We start from the raw sequence: 16,364 nt of genomic DNA on the forward strand, positions 1-16,364 counted from the left end.
GTGAGGGTTGTGTAGTGATATGCATTAACAAGTGTATGTGTAAATATCTATAGCGTCCAACCAGTATGTGTCAGACAAGCAGTAGCACGTGACACTGTAGCCTGGAGGGGGGGGGGCAGTCTTGAGGAGAAACCATCGTGGTCAGTCGGGTTTGTATTAGTTCCAGTTTTATAGCATTAGTTTCCTGCCTACAGTTTATTATACTATTGTGGAAAAAGAGTCCGGCTGGGGTGGTGGCCTGAAACGACAAAACATAGCAACATGGTATAATTAGTTATGGAGGTACCGTAATACCTCCGTACAGTGTTTAGTAACTATTTACAAGTCTGGTAGCTATGTACATTTGATGGTTTATACTTACAGATTACAGTTAAAATGAAGCATTCAGTCGATTGGGGGCCCTGGTCGTCCTCTGTGATCGTCAGAGCTTCGGTGGTGACTCCGGTGGAGGCTCGGGCGTCTGTGACTCCGGGAGCGTGGCTTCGATCTCCATGGCAGCTTCGGCACCCCTAGACAGCGCTGGTGGGGAAAACGGTTGACCTGGGAAGGGAGCGCCTGCGGGGGGTGTCAGTGGGTGGGGGGGCCTAGACGCGATCCTACTGTAAGGTGCTGCGGTGGAGGGGAGGGTGGGACTGGCGGCTGGAATGTGCGTGGGGTTCCGGCGGGCGCCAGGTCCCGTAGGGAGACCGTATCTTGTCGGCCGTCGGGGTACGCCACGTAGGCGTACTGGGGGCTAGCATGGAGCAGATGGACCCTCTCGATCAACGGGTCCGACTTGTGCGCCCGCACGTGTTTTCGGAGCAGGGTGGGTCAGGGAGCTGCCAGCCAGGTCGGGAGCGAGTTCCCAGAGGAGGACTTCCTGGGGAAGACAAGGAGATGTTCGTGAGGTGTCTGATTGGTGGTCGTACAAAGCAGTGACCGGTTGGAGTGGAGGGCATCCGGGAGGACTTCTTGCCAGCGGGAGACTGGTAGGTTCCTGGCCCGTAGGGCCAGTAGGACGGCCTTCCAGACCGTTCCGTTCTCCCTCTCTACCTGTCCGTTACCCCGGGGGTTGTAATTGGTCATCCTGCTCGAGGCAATGCCCTTGCTGAGCAGGAATTGACGCAGTTCGTCACTCATAAAGGAGGACCCCCTATCACTGTGTATGTAAGTAGGGAACCCGAACAGTGCAAAGATGCTATGGAGGGCCTTGATGACGGTGGTTGCGGTCATGTCGGGGCAGGGGATGGCGAATGGGAACCGGGAGTACTTGTCAATCACGTTCAGGAAGTACGTGTTGCGGTCGGTGGAGGGGAGGGGGCTGAGGCGTTCAAAGGGACAGGAAGCCTTTATCAGGTGCACTTTCTCTGGTCGGTAGAAGTGCGCTTTGCACTCTGCGCAGATTTGGCAGTCCCTGGTGGCTGTCCTGACCTCCTCGATGGAGTAGGGCATGTTGCGGTTCTTGACAAAATGGAAAAAGCGAGTGACCCCCGGGTGGCAGAGGTCCTCGTGGAGGGCTCGGAGGCGGTCCACTTGTGCGGTGGCACATGTGCCGCGGGACAGGGCATCAGGAGGCTCGCTTAGCTTCCCGGGACGATACAAGATCTCATAGTTGTAGGTGGAGAGTTCGATCCTCCACCGCAAGATCTTGTCGTTTTTTATCTTGCCCCGCTGTGCATTATCGAACATGAAAGCAACCGACCATTGGTCAGTGAGGAGAGTGAATCTCCTGCTGGCCAGGTAATGCCTCCAATGACGCACAGCTTCTACTATGGCCTGGGCCTCCTTTTCGACTGAGGAGTGGCGGATTTCGGAAGCATGAGGGTACGAGAGAAGAAGGCCACAGGTCTGCCCGCTTGGTTGAGGGTGGCTGCCAGAGCTACGTCGGACGCATCGCTCTCGACTTGGAAGGGGAGGGACTCGTCGATGGCGTGCATCGTGGCCTTTGCACTGCCTGCTTTGATGCAGCTGAAGGCCTGGCGGGCCTCTATCGACAGGGGAAAAGCTGTGGATTGGATCGGGGGCGGGCCTTGTCCGCGTAGTTGGGGACCCACTGGGCGTAGTAGCTAAAAAACCCTAGGCAACGTTTCAGGGCCTTGGGGCAGTGAGGGAGGGGGAACTCCATAAGGGGCGCATGCGTTCAGGGTAGGGGCCTATAACTCCATTGCGCACTACGTAGCCGAGGATGGCTAGACGGTTGGTGCTAAACACGCATTTATCCTTGTTGTATGTAAGGTTAAGGATTTTAGCGGTCTGGAGAAATGTTCGGAGGTTGGTGTCATGGTTCTGCTGGTCATGGCCGCAGATGGTGACATTATCCAGATACGGGAATGTTGCCCGTAAACCATACCGGTCAACCATTTGGTCCATCTCGCGCTGGAAGACCGAGACCCCATTGGTGACACCGAAGGGAATCCTTAAGAAGTGATAGAGCCGCCCATCTGCCTCGAAGGCAGTGCATTTGCGGTCACTAGTACGGATGGGGAGCTGGTGATAGGCGGACTTGAGGTCCACCGTGGAGAAGACCTTATAATGCGCGATCCTGTTTACCAGGTCGGATATGCGGGGAAGAGGGTACGCGTCCAGCTGCGTAAACCTGTTGATGGTCTGACTGTAGTCGATGACCTATGCTTCTCCCTGGTCTTTACCACCACTACTTGAGTTCTCCAGGGGCTGTTACTGGCTTCAATGACCCCTTCCCTCAGTAGCCTTTGGACCTCTGACCTAATAAATATCTGGTCCTGGGCACTGCAGCGTCTGCTCCTGGTGGCGATGGGTTTGCAATCCGGGGTGAGGTTCGCAAACAGGGAAGGCGGGTCGACCTTAAGGGTCGCGAGGCCGCAGACAGTAAGGGGTGGTATAGGGCCGCCGAATTGGAAGGTCAGACTTTGAAGGTTACACTGGAAGTCTAAACCCAGGAGTGTTGCCGCACAGAGGTGGGGAAGGACGTAGAGATGGACATTTTTGAACTCCCTTCCCTGGACTGTGAGGTTTGCTCCACAAAACCCCTTTATCTCCACTGAGTGTGAACCGGAAGCCAAGGAGATTTTTTGGTTAATGGGGTGGATGAGGAGAGAACAGCGCCTTACTGTGTCAGGGTGTATGAAGCTCTCCGTGCTCCCAGAGTCGATTAGGCAGGATGTCTCGTGCCCGTTGAAGAATACGGTCATCGTAGCAGTTGAGAGTGTTCGTGGCCGAGACTGATCCAGAGTCACCGAGGCTATTCGCAGAAGTTGAGAGTTCTCTTCGGGCAGTGCGTGGTCAGCGGAACTGGGGTCCTTGGGGTTCATCCAAGATGGCGTCTCTCATTGGTCGCACATGGCTGGGGGATGGAAAAAATGGCGGCGCCCATCCCTCCAACGTGGCGTCCGCGGAACAACTCCGCAGGTGGACCTGGGATATGAAGATGGCGGCAAACGCTGGCCGCACGGGGCCCGTGGAGAAGTTAGTGGTTGCGGTCCGCATTCGCCGCCGGAGACCACGGCAACCGCCCGGGCCTGGCATACCCCCACGAAATGGCCCTTTTTGCCGCATCCCTGGCAGGTGGATGCTCGGGCCGGGCAGCGCTGGCGGGGATGCTTTGCCTGCCCGCAAAAGTAGCAGCGGGGCCCCTCGGGGTTGCCACTCCGCCTTGCAGTGCAGGCCTGTGGGGGAATGGGGGAAGTCTAGGGGTCGGCCGTGCAGGGGTTCCACGTTGCCCAGGGGGCTGCCGCGCGGTCGGGAACGTAAGCGCGGGCGTTCCTGGAGGCCACGTCCAGGGAGCCTGCAAGGGCCCGTGCCTCCCTGAGACCCAGGGTGTCCTTTTCTAACAGGCGCTGGCGGATTTGTGACGATAGCATACCTGCCATGAAAGCGTCCCGGACTAAGAGTTCCGTGGGTTCGCTCGCCGAAATGTGCGGGCAGCTGCAGCTTCTTTTCAACACCAGGAGTGCACGGTAGAATTCCTCCAGCGATTCCCCAGGGGTTTGTCACCTTGTTGCAAGCAGGTGCCGGGCGTAGACCTGGTTTACCGGGCGAATATAGTGTCCTTTTAGCAGCTCTATTGCTGCATCGAAGTCTTTCGCTTCCTCGATAAGGGTGTAAATCTCCGGGCTCACTCTTGAGTGCAGGACATGCAGTTTCTGCTCTCCCGTGGGTGCGCTTTTGGCCGTCTCGAGATACCCTTTAAAGCACGCCAGCCAGTGCTTAAAGATTGCCGCTGAGTTTGCCGCGTGGGGGCTGAGTTGCAGACACTCCGGCTTGATTCTGAGCTCCATCCTTTCTTCTTAAAAAACTAGCTTATTAAATTGATGCACGATCAATGACCACTAAAGCGCGGTTGTAGTCCAACTGAAGGTTTTAATAAGCTAGATGTTTCCCCCAGCAGCTCAGGTACAGAATGAAGGCTGCTGGGGCTGCACGGGTTCTTAAATCCCGCCTATCAGGGCGGAGCTATCATACATTCTACCAATAGAAAGCATACAGTTGCCACCAATGGTGCTTTAGCCTGTCAGGTACCATAATACCTATAATACCACAACTATAAAAAAATTAACTAGTCTTGGAACTTAATGTTTGTGTTGGGGCGGGGGGGGGGGGGGGGGGGGGGGGGTTGGGAAACAGAAGACGACAGTGTTAGACAGTCCGACGATGTATGCAACTCAGGGGGCCGGTAGCTGGTGGCCTCAGCAGTCAGGGCACCCGGCCATGGCAGCCGGTACGGGTGCCGGCATGTGGTGCAGGTGGGGGTTCGCTCACCCTCTAGGTGGTGGGGGGTGGTCGGGTTATGGGTGTGGATGGGGTTAGCCTACTCGCCCTGCCTGTCCTGAGAAGATTTTGCAGTTTCTTCCGGCACCAGTTATTACTGGTGACACTGACCGGCTGGCTGCCTCCTTCCCGAGCTGGGTTACAGGGCGGCCTGCCGCTCCTCTACCGTGTCCAGGAGGGTTTCCAGCTCGGTATCCGTGTAACGGGCTGCCGCTCTCCTCACAGCCATCTTGTTGGCTACGGTGGTGTTGTGGGGATTGAAGTGTGTATATGCAGCTGCAGCTTGTTAGCCTTCTGAGTGCCAATCACAGACCCGGCAAATCCGGCACCATTTCTCATTGGAATCTACTGTGTTGCATGTGGCGCCAGTGCTAGCCCCTCAACAGTCACTGAATCGATCCAGGTGAGGTTTCAGTTTTGCTGTCATGGAAGTCCACCAATCCTGCCCTGGCATCAACACTTAGTCTCAGGGACAGAGAATTCCGCCGGGGATATTTAATCGAGCTGTGTTCCAAGTTTGGAACTCCATACCTGGGATCAAACTGTGTTCCCAGTTGGGAACTCCAAGCCTGGGAATGCACATCAGGTATTCGGGTGTATGTTCCTCGCAACGCTTTAAAGATAATTGCACAGAGTTCATTTGATGGGGAACATAGAATCATAGAATTTACAGTGCAGAAGGAGGCCATTCAGCCCATCGAGTGTGCATTGGCCCTTGGAAAGAGCACACCTCTACCTTAGCCCCGTAACCCAGTAACCCCACCCCACCTAATGTTTTTGGACGCTAAGGGGCAATTTAGCATGGCCGATCTACCTAACCTGCACATCTTTGGACTGTGGGAGGAAACCGGAGCACCCGGAGGAAACCCACACAGACACGGGGAGACCGTGCAGACTCCGCACAGACAGTGACCCAAGCCGGGAATCAAACCTGGGACCCTGGAGCTGTGAAGCAACTGTGCTAACCACTGTGCTACCGTGCCGCCCATTAACGATCTACATCTTGAGTGGACATTCGTTAAATTACTCCTCTAGTTTGGAAGTCTGTTCCTTTACCTTTGAGGTGGAAGGAGGTTTGCTTGGAGATGCATTGGGTGAGGTAGAATAGAACGTCTGATAGGGCTGCAGGAAGTGCAACCTTGAAGGCCGAATGGTCTTTCCTGGCTGAATGCTCTCTGATCTTAGATGCACCATTATTATTCCTTATGATGTGGTCTGATTTAAAATACATTTTTCCTTTGAATTCCAATTTCGTACGATTTCTGCTACAGTTTATAACGTAGAATTTCCTTGGTTTTGGATTGGTGCGATGTTACAATTCAACACTTTTTCCCAAGGATAGAAAATGATAGTAATGACCTTCCACTTCTTACCCCAATGGACCTGCTGAGATTCAGTCCCACGGTTTGGAAGAAACAATGGCCTGAGTTATAGACTTCACAGCTGACTTCAGTGCTTGCGTTGTTTTTGGACAGTTTTATTGTACAGAGTTAGTATTGTAGATTTTGTTCTGGATGTGAACTGCTTCTTTCGGCTAAAGTGTTCCCTCTAGTGGCTGGGCTAAGAATTACTGAAATCTGCTCAAAATGTCTTGAGAAGTACAATAATGTGTGTTTAGTGAGTCTGAGAAAATGATGAGGTTGCTATTTGATGTCTGGTTGGAAAACTAGCACAGGAGTCCTCTAATCTAGTGGTTCTCTGGTGTGGGGACCAGAGGAGGTCTGTAATCCATGGACTGGCCCAAAATGTAAGGTCACTGACAGACAATGCCATGAGCGAGGCCATATGAACAAAATGGTCAAAACCCTCAATCCAACATTCATGTAACATCTCACAACCAGACCAATTCTTGTGTGTGCAACACAAGCTAGACTAACACTTGGAGTGCGTCAGTTGTCTTATTAGGAACATTTGGACAGGCGTAGCTTGTCTCCACTGGAGTTTATAAGAGTAAGAGGGAACTTGACTGAAACATGTAAGAACCTGAGCAGTCTTGACAGGGTGTATGTGGAGAGAATGTTTCTTCATGTGGGAGAGTCTGTTTAAAAATAAGGGTTCACCCATTTAAAATGGAGGTGGAGCAATTTTATTCCTCTCAGTGGGTCGCAAGTCTGCAACACTCTTCCTGAAATTGTGGTGGATGCAGAGTCTTTGAGAATTTTTCAGGCTGAGGTGGATAGATTCTTGGCATGCAAGGGGGTGATAGGCTATTGGGGTAGGCTGGATGCAGATCTGAGATTACTATCAGATCAGCCATGATCTTATTAAATGGCAGAGTAGGCTTGAGGGGCTGAATGGCCTATTCCTGCTTCTTGTTCGTATTTGCGTATGTTTATATGTTCGTCAGCACGAGCAATAACAATGTCGGCTCTGAAGAAGCCATTTTGCTCGAAATGTTAACTCTGTTACTCTCTCCTCAGATGCTGCCAGGTCTGCTGCATTTTTCCTGCATTTCCTGTTCTTATTTCATATTTCCAGCAGATGCATTATTTTGTTGTTATAATAGCAGTGTAGTTTTATATGGGAGATTTATGTTATTGTTGATTTTTGATTATTATAGATGTAAAACTAGTTTCTCAGAAGAGTATTATCATATCCTTTTTATGACGCATATTAGAATGATTCAAATGAACATGTTCTCTTGTAGTATTAATGTTTACAATATGAAAATGTCTATAATTTTGTTTTTGGCATGAATTATTAATTAATTATAATATTTAATTGGGAGCGGCCCTACGTAGAGTGCCCTTTCGGAGGGTTGATGCAGACTCGATGGACCAAATGGCCTCCTTCTGCACTGTAGGGATTCTTTGGATAGTATGGTCCCTGGACGAGAAAGTTGGAGAACCACTACTCTAAATAACTTTTTTAAAAAATATGCAGATTTGCTTTCAATAAGGCACAAGCTGTTTATCTTACTAAACAAACATATTGGGGAGGGGGCAATGAGGAGGTGGGCTACGGAGGGGGGCAGTAATACTTGCCTGTGCTTTCCCAGTCAGAGTAGGAGTGCAAATTGGAAATTTGTATGTGCAACCCTACCTTTGCCTGCCCATAAAAAATTCTAGCCTGGTATGTGTTGAAGATGAAAATTTATTCCATTAATATTCTCAATCTTGCCCCTCACCTAAGGTGCGGTGACCCTCAGTTAAATCACCACCAGTCAACTCTCAAAGGGGAGAGCAGCCTTTGGTCCTCTGGGACTGTGGTGATATTTACATATAGATTTAGAAGCCGGACTAAAACGAACTGAAAAACAATAAATACAGAATGAAAATATCTAAGTAGTAATTTTAGAATGGAAACATCCAGGTAAGGAGGTGGTGGCAACATTTAACTTAAAAGAGACTGTTTATATTTGTCTGAAGGAAACTAAATTCCACATTGCTTGAAGCCATTATAAATGAGATTCTAAAAAGTGTGGGCATTCTAATGACTCATTAAGTAACTATGATGGCGTGGCCCCTTTAAGGGGGCAGGCTCAACGGACCATGTGACCAACTCAGGGCCAATCGTGTGGGAGAGCACAAACCCCAGCCAATAGGGGATTTGCGCAGGCTGGGACCCTGGAACCGAAGTGATTAGACCTGTTATATTGTGTTCTGTGCCTGGTACTTATCTACCATTGCTCTTCATCAATAAATCCCACGTTAACTACTGGAAGCCCCCAATGTATGCCGCGAGCCACCACAGTAGCCAATACATTTTAAGATTTTGCTGACTCAGGTTTTGATATTTACCAGCTGGTTTACAAGTCACCATTGTGTTATGAACAAATACTACGTGCTTGTATGTTTAAAAAAAATGTCAGTGCAATGTTTCACACTGATGTTGTTGTTGTAAGGTCAATTCTACACTTCCAAATTGAGTGCCTGAACCAGAATATAATGGGAAATTGTAAGTGCATGTTTCATGAATGTTTAAGCCTCTTTGAGTGTGGGGGGGGGGGGGGGGGGGATGCAGTATGACATCTTCCTCCTTCCCATGCTACGATCCATAAAGATACAGGCACCATATTTCAGAGGGCAGAAAATGGAGCCTAGCCACTAACTCTGGAGTGTATGTTGGGGGCCAATGCCCAAAGGTTCCCAGTGGAGCAAATTTCAGATTTTGCAGGCTTGTGAATTACCTGGATCCTTGTAACAAAATTATACATCTGTTTCACTGTTATTTCACAAAAACAAAGAACAATCATGTAAACATAACATTTAAATAATTATTTTCTCCCCCAGGGCATTTTATGGAAATTGGAGCTCCTGGAACTTCAGGTATGTTTTGGTCATGGATAATTAATTATACAACTTGTGGACCTTAAGGTCAGAAACCTTTCATTTTTTTTTATTCATGGGCTCTGGGCTAGCTGGCCAGCATTTATTGGCCACCCTTAATTGCCTTGAACTGAATAGCCTGTTATTTTAAAGAGTTAACCATATTGCTGTGGGTCTGGTGTCTCATGGAGGCCAGACCAGGTAAGGACGGCAGATTTCCTTCCCTAAAGGACATTAGTGAACCAGATGGATTTTTACAACAATCGACAATGGTTTCATGATCACCATTAGATTTTTATTGAATTCAAATTTCACCATCTGCCATCGTGGGATTCGAACCTGAGTCACCAGGACTGGGTTTCTGGATTATTAGTCCAGTGACAATATCACTGCGCCACCGCCTCCCCACATATTGGTGATGGGTTGTTTCCCCAACTGTCTCTGTGATTTTACTGTTATTTGTAAATGAGGGTTACAATTAATATGCTTCTATATTGGTGTATCCTTTGTTTGGATCATGAGAGAAGAATGAGTCTGACTGGCTATAAATCATAACATTTATCTCTGGTCACTGGAAGTTTTTCAATGGTGGTAGAAAGCTTGTACAGACCAGTGATGGGTAAAACGTTGTTCCCAGTGATGAGGAAAGCTGTACTGTTGGCCATCTACAATGTCACAGCCTCCAACCATGCCTGGGACTTTCGCTTTTACAGGAGGCTTTCCACCTCTGAAGGGAGTAGCATCTGTCTCATTTACCTTCCATAACTTCTGAATGTAGCATATCTGCTGATCTGAGCTGTGGGTCTTCCTACGTCTCCCTCTGTTTAGATTTGCATTGCCTGCCTGTACTTTTTATTTTGTGCTGATTTTTGCCTTTAGACCTTTTCCATTCTTTCTCTCACCCTCCCTTGAAAGCATTGATTCACACTGGAGAACTATTCCATGCCAATCAGAAGCAATTTGCTAATGTCTCCCATTCAATAGTGAGGGTGGAATGGGCTAAGCTGTTTGGGGCAGTCATCTCTGCCCAAAATGCCCTATTTTTTTGCTTTCCACATTCAACTGAACTCTGATTCCATTTTTCATTGATGTCCACATACTCACTTACCAACAAAAATCACTGAATGATCTAAAGCAGGAACTCTAGTGTAGCCTCCCCACCCCCTCCAACACCCCAAGCACACGCACCTAGGGCTGTCATTCAATGTCACAGCTATATGCCTTAGTGGACACAGCTCTGTGCTTAAAGATGTGCAAGGTTATAGAACTGCATTTACAGACCCTGGATGGTCCCATTTTGTTTGCTCGGTATTACTGTCACTTCTACGTTCTAATTGTTTCTTATCTCTTACATAGAATGAGATATTCGACATGCAATGATAATTTAGTATATCAGGCCAGACATTAAATGCAACAAATTGATGCAGTACTTTTCTAGATTTTATGAAACAATTTTTACAATACTAGTAACTGGTGCTCTACCTTGTAGAATTCTATTATTTAACTTGTGCAATATTTATTATTGGTTATATTCCCAGTATTTCTCTTCTGTTCCCATGTGATTCTGTCTTACAAAGTCACTCCTCTGTTCTTTTTCAGAAAGCAAAGCTGCTCAAAAGTATGTTTCCTTTTCTGTGGGTCTAACCAAAAAACCTTTCAGCGGCAATGCAGGGATAATCCGTTTCAACAAAGTTTTAGTTAATGACGGACACCATTACAATACAAATACAGGTAACAGGTGTTTTAGAGATTTGTTTCTTTATGTTTGTGTCCTTGTACTAAGGGCTGAGATTGGCAACTTCATGCTTTGCACACCGATTATTTTTAGAGAGCTAGCATGGATCAGATGTTTTCCATGATTCGACGACATTGTCCGAAAGTCATAACCTCAGCAAAATGCCCTACTTTTTGCTTTCCACATACTACTGAACTCTGCTAAAGGCAAATGTTGCTAGAATTCATTTCACTTATTCATCTGAATGGTTTGAAGACTTCTCTGATACTTTCTTTGAAGTTTGCTTTGCCTCATGTCTGCTGCTGAGAATCAAGTATATCAACACGTGTAAAGATTTAATACAATGGAGGAAAAAACTCTTGGAGAGATTTCATACAGGGGCCAGCAACATACTGGACTCTTGAAAGTAATTAATCTTTGAACTACATGGATTTTAAGCAATGACCTACTAAAGCAAGGTGCCCTGATTATGGCAAGTGATGCTGTGCCCAGATACACTCAAAAGTCAATATTTTCACTCCCTGTTTTTTTAAGGACAAAATCAGAGCACTTGGGCAGTGCATTTTACTTCATATGGTAAATGTAGAAATTCACCATGTTTATCACTTACCGTAACACCACAGCAAATCACAGCCCCTGGTGATGAGACTTAGAGGTAGACATTGAGCCTTCTCGTGTCTGTTGTATGGTCACACAGAAAGAATGACAGCAACTAGGGAGCTAGAAGAAGAACTGCCTGGGAGAAGGGAGCAAATAATAATTGTTACAATGCACAAATAAATATACTGAAAAAATACAACATCAGTTTGCAATTGAACTAACAAAAGCACAATATATAATGTCAGGCTTACATTGGGATAAATAGTTACGAAAGCAGAAATAGGCTGCCAATTTGTTTTCCCCTGTTTTCTAGTATGGTAAAGCCAAAGCAATATACTGTGTCTGCTGGAAAGACGCAGCAAAACAGGCAGATTCTGTGGAGAGAGAAACAGAGTTAATGCGGTGGATTCTCCATTTGAGAGTGTTAACGCCGGGACTGAATCGCAAGAGTTCTGCATTTTCGAAAGCGGTGCCGGCCCAGAGCGATTCAGGACATCCTAATGGGCTAGCGCTGGTGCCATGTGGAACTCGTGCAATTCCAACGAACGCTGGTGTGTGATTCGCCGGGGTCGGTACCGGCCACTGGAGAACCTGACAAGCATGAGCTACATATAGGCACTCCACTCCCGCCCCCCCCCATTCCAGCCACGAAAATGGCATTGATTGCACTGGAGCATGCCCATTCTGTTGATGGTTGGCTAGGGCCAGAGGATACATAGGGGGTGGCCTGGGGAGGCACCCATACGATCCGTGGCGCAAAGTTCACAGTGGGCAGTCAGCGGCGTGCGTAGCCTCATAGCTGCCTTGCAAGCTGCAGAAATGGTGGTCTCTTCCTGTCCACCCAGACCCCAGTGCCCACCTCTTAGCCACCCCCTGCTACTCCCCCTGGCACCAGAGCAAGGCATTCTGTCGGGCACCCGACACCAGCCTTGATTTTCGGCTGTCGTGTAATTCTCCGCCTGATCCCGTTTTCCGATTCAGGCATCGGCTGGGCGGAGAATCCCGCCCAGTGTTTCAGATCTTGAACCTTTCATCACACTGGAAATTAGAGATGAAGGGCTGAATTCTCCACCTTCGGGATTCTCCATTTTGCTGGCAGACCGGAGGGGCTTCCTCACAATGGAAAACCCTATTGACCAGCCAGCGAAACAGAGAATACCGACGGCGTGCCACACCAGGTGTGGTGGGATGGAGAAGCCCACTCAGTGTAGTTTTCAAGAGAGTAGTGAAAAAAGAGAATTTAGAGAAGAAAACTAAAGAGAATGTTGGTGTTTTTTGTGTTTTATGGTTTTATTTTGGATTTCTAGCAGATGCAGTACATTGCTTCTGTCTTACAGCACTAGAAAACAGGGGAAAACAAGTTGGCAGCCTATTTTAATCTCTCCTAATTATTATTTCCTTGAAGCCAATGAAGAAACAGGGAGAGATGTGAAACTACTGACTCACCATCACGTATTTTACACTCACATAAAGTCAAGATTTAACTCATTGATTGGGAACAACAATCACTTCAGTTTGAGCAGTGATGCAGTATTTTCATATCATGAAGGTTAAAAGATCATAGATTCAGAAGAATAGGTACCAGTTTCTGATCATGGATGGTCTTCTTTAATTACCTTCCTTGGTTGTCTTTTTTTCAGGTATATTTACAGCTCCTTTCGCGGGACAGTATCTCATCACTGCGGTCCTTGCTCCTCAGAGGAATGAGCATATCGAAGCTATACTTTCAGTCTCTAATCAAAGTGTCATGCAGATGGACACTTCTGGCTATCGAATAGAACTGCTGGAATCTCAAAGACCCTTTTTGGGAAGACAGACTTGTGGAGGTGTCGGAATCTTCAATCTGATCCTGAACTTGAAATCTGAAGATGAAGTGAGCATCATAGTGATTGATGGTAAACTGGTTGACACAGAGGAGATGTACTCAACTTTCAGTGGGACTCTTCTGTATGAGACATCCTCCCAGAGCTAGCCCATTAGAAGAACGTTAGGCAACCAGGGATATTAAAATGCGCCGATCTTCAGGGAGTTGAGATGTGAAGAGGATGTAGATTTTCCTGAATTTCTGGACTCATTGTCAAAGAGGATAATTCTATTTTATAAAGTACCAATTCAACTTTGCTAAACACAGATTACACCAAGCTAAAATTATGGATAAGCCTCAATGTGCTTTATGATATTACCAGTTTGGGTCTAAATATATTGTTCTTTTAAAGAGATATATTTCAGAGAGGAGGAATGATGTTAATCTTTTTACTTGGCTATTGCCACAAAGTTCTATTTAATTCCTATCACTGGATTTATAATTAACCAAAAAGAAAGGCTTGCTTTTATTTTTTAAATATTTCTTTGCCACTTATTTTGTTGGCAACTTTTACCAATAAATAGTCGATATAATAGGGGCTATTCGGTGTTTTACAGGTAATGCCAATAGATGTGTGAAGAAAGATTAAAGTGTAATACCTATAAAGTCACGACAATCTACCATCATGATGATAAACAGAAGTGGCAGAGTTTGATTTTTTAATTTCTTTTATTAATCTAGATGGTTCTTTTAGTCTTTTCAGTCATATGATACATGAATGTCCGGTCTTAATTTAGCTGATAAGAATAATTTGCATATTTGTCACTGTATCTGACACTCAAAATGGACGTCCATTTAAATCTCCAGTGAGAAATATCTAATTATTTAATTATTAACCAGATTGCAGCGTACATTTTAGAAACATCTGCTGCCCTTGAATTATATTTAATTTGTGATGATTGCTGTGCTGTTTTTTCTATCAAACTACTGTACCAGTAGCAGCTTTCCTGGCACTAGGTAGATCAGAAAGACATCAAACAAATAAAACTGCATCATAGTTCTAGAGATAGGGGAAGTAATTGAAAGTGATAACTTGTTAAAACTTCAGTCCACCTTTCCTTCTCTTGCCAGTTTCATGAGTTTGCATTTAACATTTTAAATAGCAGTGTAATGGTGTAAACTTACAACTTGCAAAAAATCAGTCAAACTGGGACTATTTCCTTTGTGCACCATATGAAATAATATCAAAACCACAAGATCATGAATACTACTTATAATTCTGAGATACACAGTACAGGTGAAATCTTCCCGCATGCTTTCTTACAAACATCATGCTGTTTGGAGTACAGTGAGAGTAATAGAATTTATGGACGCGATTCAGCATTTGCATTGCGCCTGGCCCGGGTCCGCGAGGGTTGGCTGAAACCTGGGAGAGCCCTAACTCGGGCTCCGCACCGGGTCAATCACGAGTCACCCAACTCACTCCCCCCGACGCGAGCCATTAGGCTAATTTAAATACCTGGGTGCCGCTTTCACCCAGCGCCCGGGAGTCAGCGGCCACGCCTGTGAGACCTCACCTGGGCGACGTTTAGCACGGCATTCCACAAAGGTGGACCAGGCTGACAACACCTCGGGCTGGTGGAGGGGGAGGGGTCTCGCAGGCATTAGAGACTCCTCGGTGGTCGGGGACAGGGCAGTGTAGTACCCTGGCATCGGGGCAGCTTCGTGGCACTGACTGGCTGGCAGTGCCAGGGTATCAAGTTGGCACTGCCAGGGGTTGGACCCGGGGGAGTTCCAGGGGCCTTGATGAGGTTGGAGGGATGAAGCGGGGGTATCAATAAAGTGGGGGAGGGGGCCTATGGGGGTGGGGGTGGGGGGGGGGGGGGGTGGAGATCAGGGCTGGCGTTTAAAATGGCATTCAATTCTGCAAGGAGCCATTCCCGCCAGCAGGAAACCGACAAAAGTCTGGCATCGACAGGGAGAAATTGCCCGAGGCAAAAAAAACCAAAGTGCCATTGAATAGCGGGGTGATTCTAGGCACTGTAGCCATTGAGAAACCGCCTGCCAAATACGCCCAAAAGGGGAATTTAACCTTTGTCCACTGAATCGCACTCTATATATATTTGCCAAAAGATTACTGCAGCAAGTGCCGGAGTGGACGAGGGGACTTGCTTTCCATCCAATATTGTTATTTCTTTTAAAAGCATAGATGTAGAAAATATTCAGTATGAAATGTAAACAATGTAGAAGTGGCTCCTATGAACGACTAAATAGCATTTACTGCATAAAACAGTAGGTGGGGCTACCATGGTGCTCGGGGGAGGTAAATAAACTTTCTGTTGGAACGAGTAAAATGAGCTTTGCTTTCGTGAAAGAAACAATTTCTACTGCGGGAGATCACAGCAAATGGAAAATAATTCATAATTAATTGATCACACCATAACTCACTGTGTATTTTGGGTTACCATGGGGTTTATTTTCTGTATTCCGCAGCCACCCTCAAGTGAAATACTTCTGAAGGAATGTACAAGTCCTACTTTCTGGTGCGTTATTTTTTTGTTAGCAATTTACATTAATAATAACTGGAGATTACAGAAGTTTTGTGCACACTGAAAATTAACATTGTTCAATGTCCTGAAAAATGTCACCCCTCTCCCACACAGAAATAGATATCTTGCTTAACCTGCTTTAAGTAAACTGGTCTATTAAAACAGTGTCTCAATATAAGCCATCAGGAAAGCTGTCAATTTAAAAAAAAATGTTAAATGATTTAAAAATTACATTTGAAATTGTAGTCAGAACAATAAATATTTATTGTAGCTCAATAGTATTTTCTGCAGCTGAAGTTGACTTTCGCTCATCTGCACTGTTGTTAGATAACTACAAATAAAAAAAGTTATAATTTTACATTCTGCACATGAGAATTTGATGACTAGTTCTTTGTTTACATATACAACTTCTCCATTTCCTACATAGTATCTCAAAACTAACCATCACACCCAATTCAGAGTGGTTTCTTTTTGTAATGAGAACACCATGAATTAAACATTCAGGTGCACTCTCTTGGAAACCACAGTTGAAAAGTCAACTAAAGATTTTTGCTTTGGTTTAATCTTGGCTGGTAAGAGTATAAATTATTTGAACATGAGATAACACTGTAACTATAAATATTTGACTTGAAGTCAACTTGACTTGAAAGGGCTGTTTAGCACAGGGCTAAATCGCTGGCTTT

At 46.4% G+C, this 16,364-nt stretch overlaps 1 protein-coding gene across 1 annotated transcript in view; it reads left to right on the forward strand.

Annotated features, from left to right (window-relative positions):
* Window positions 1-16,048, forward strand: part of emilin2a (elastin microfibril interfacer 2a) — a 198,708-nt gene extending 182,660 nt beyond the window's left edge. The window contains exons 6-8 of the mRNA XM_072467903.1: window positions 8,958-8,993; window positions 10,593-10,724; window positions 12,969-16,048. Of these exons, the coding sequence (XP_072324004.1) occupies window positions 8,958-8,993; window positions 10,593-10,724; window positions 12,969-13,300 (500 nt within the window). The 3' untranslated portion in view covers window positions 13,301-16,048. The remainder of the gene's footprint in view (window positions 1-8,957; window positions 8,994-10,592; window positions 10,725-12,968) is intronic.
* Window positions 16,049-16,364: the final 316 nt, after the last annotated feature.

The sequence above is a fragment of the Scyliorhinus torazame genome, chromosome 11 (assembly GCF_047496885.1).
Source record: "Scyliorhinus torazame isolate Kashiwa2021f chromosome 11, sScyTor2.1, whole genome shotgun sequence".
In the NCBI taxonomy this organism is placed as follows: domain Eukaryota; kingdom Metazoa; phylum Chordata; class Chondrichthyes; order Carcharhiniformes; family Scyliorhinidae; genus Scyliorhinus; species Scyliorhinus torazame.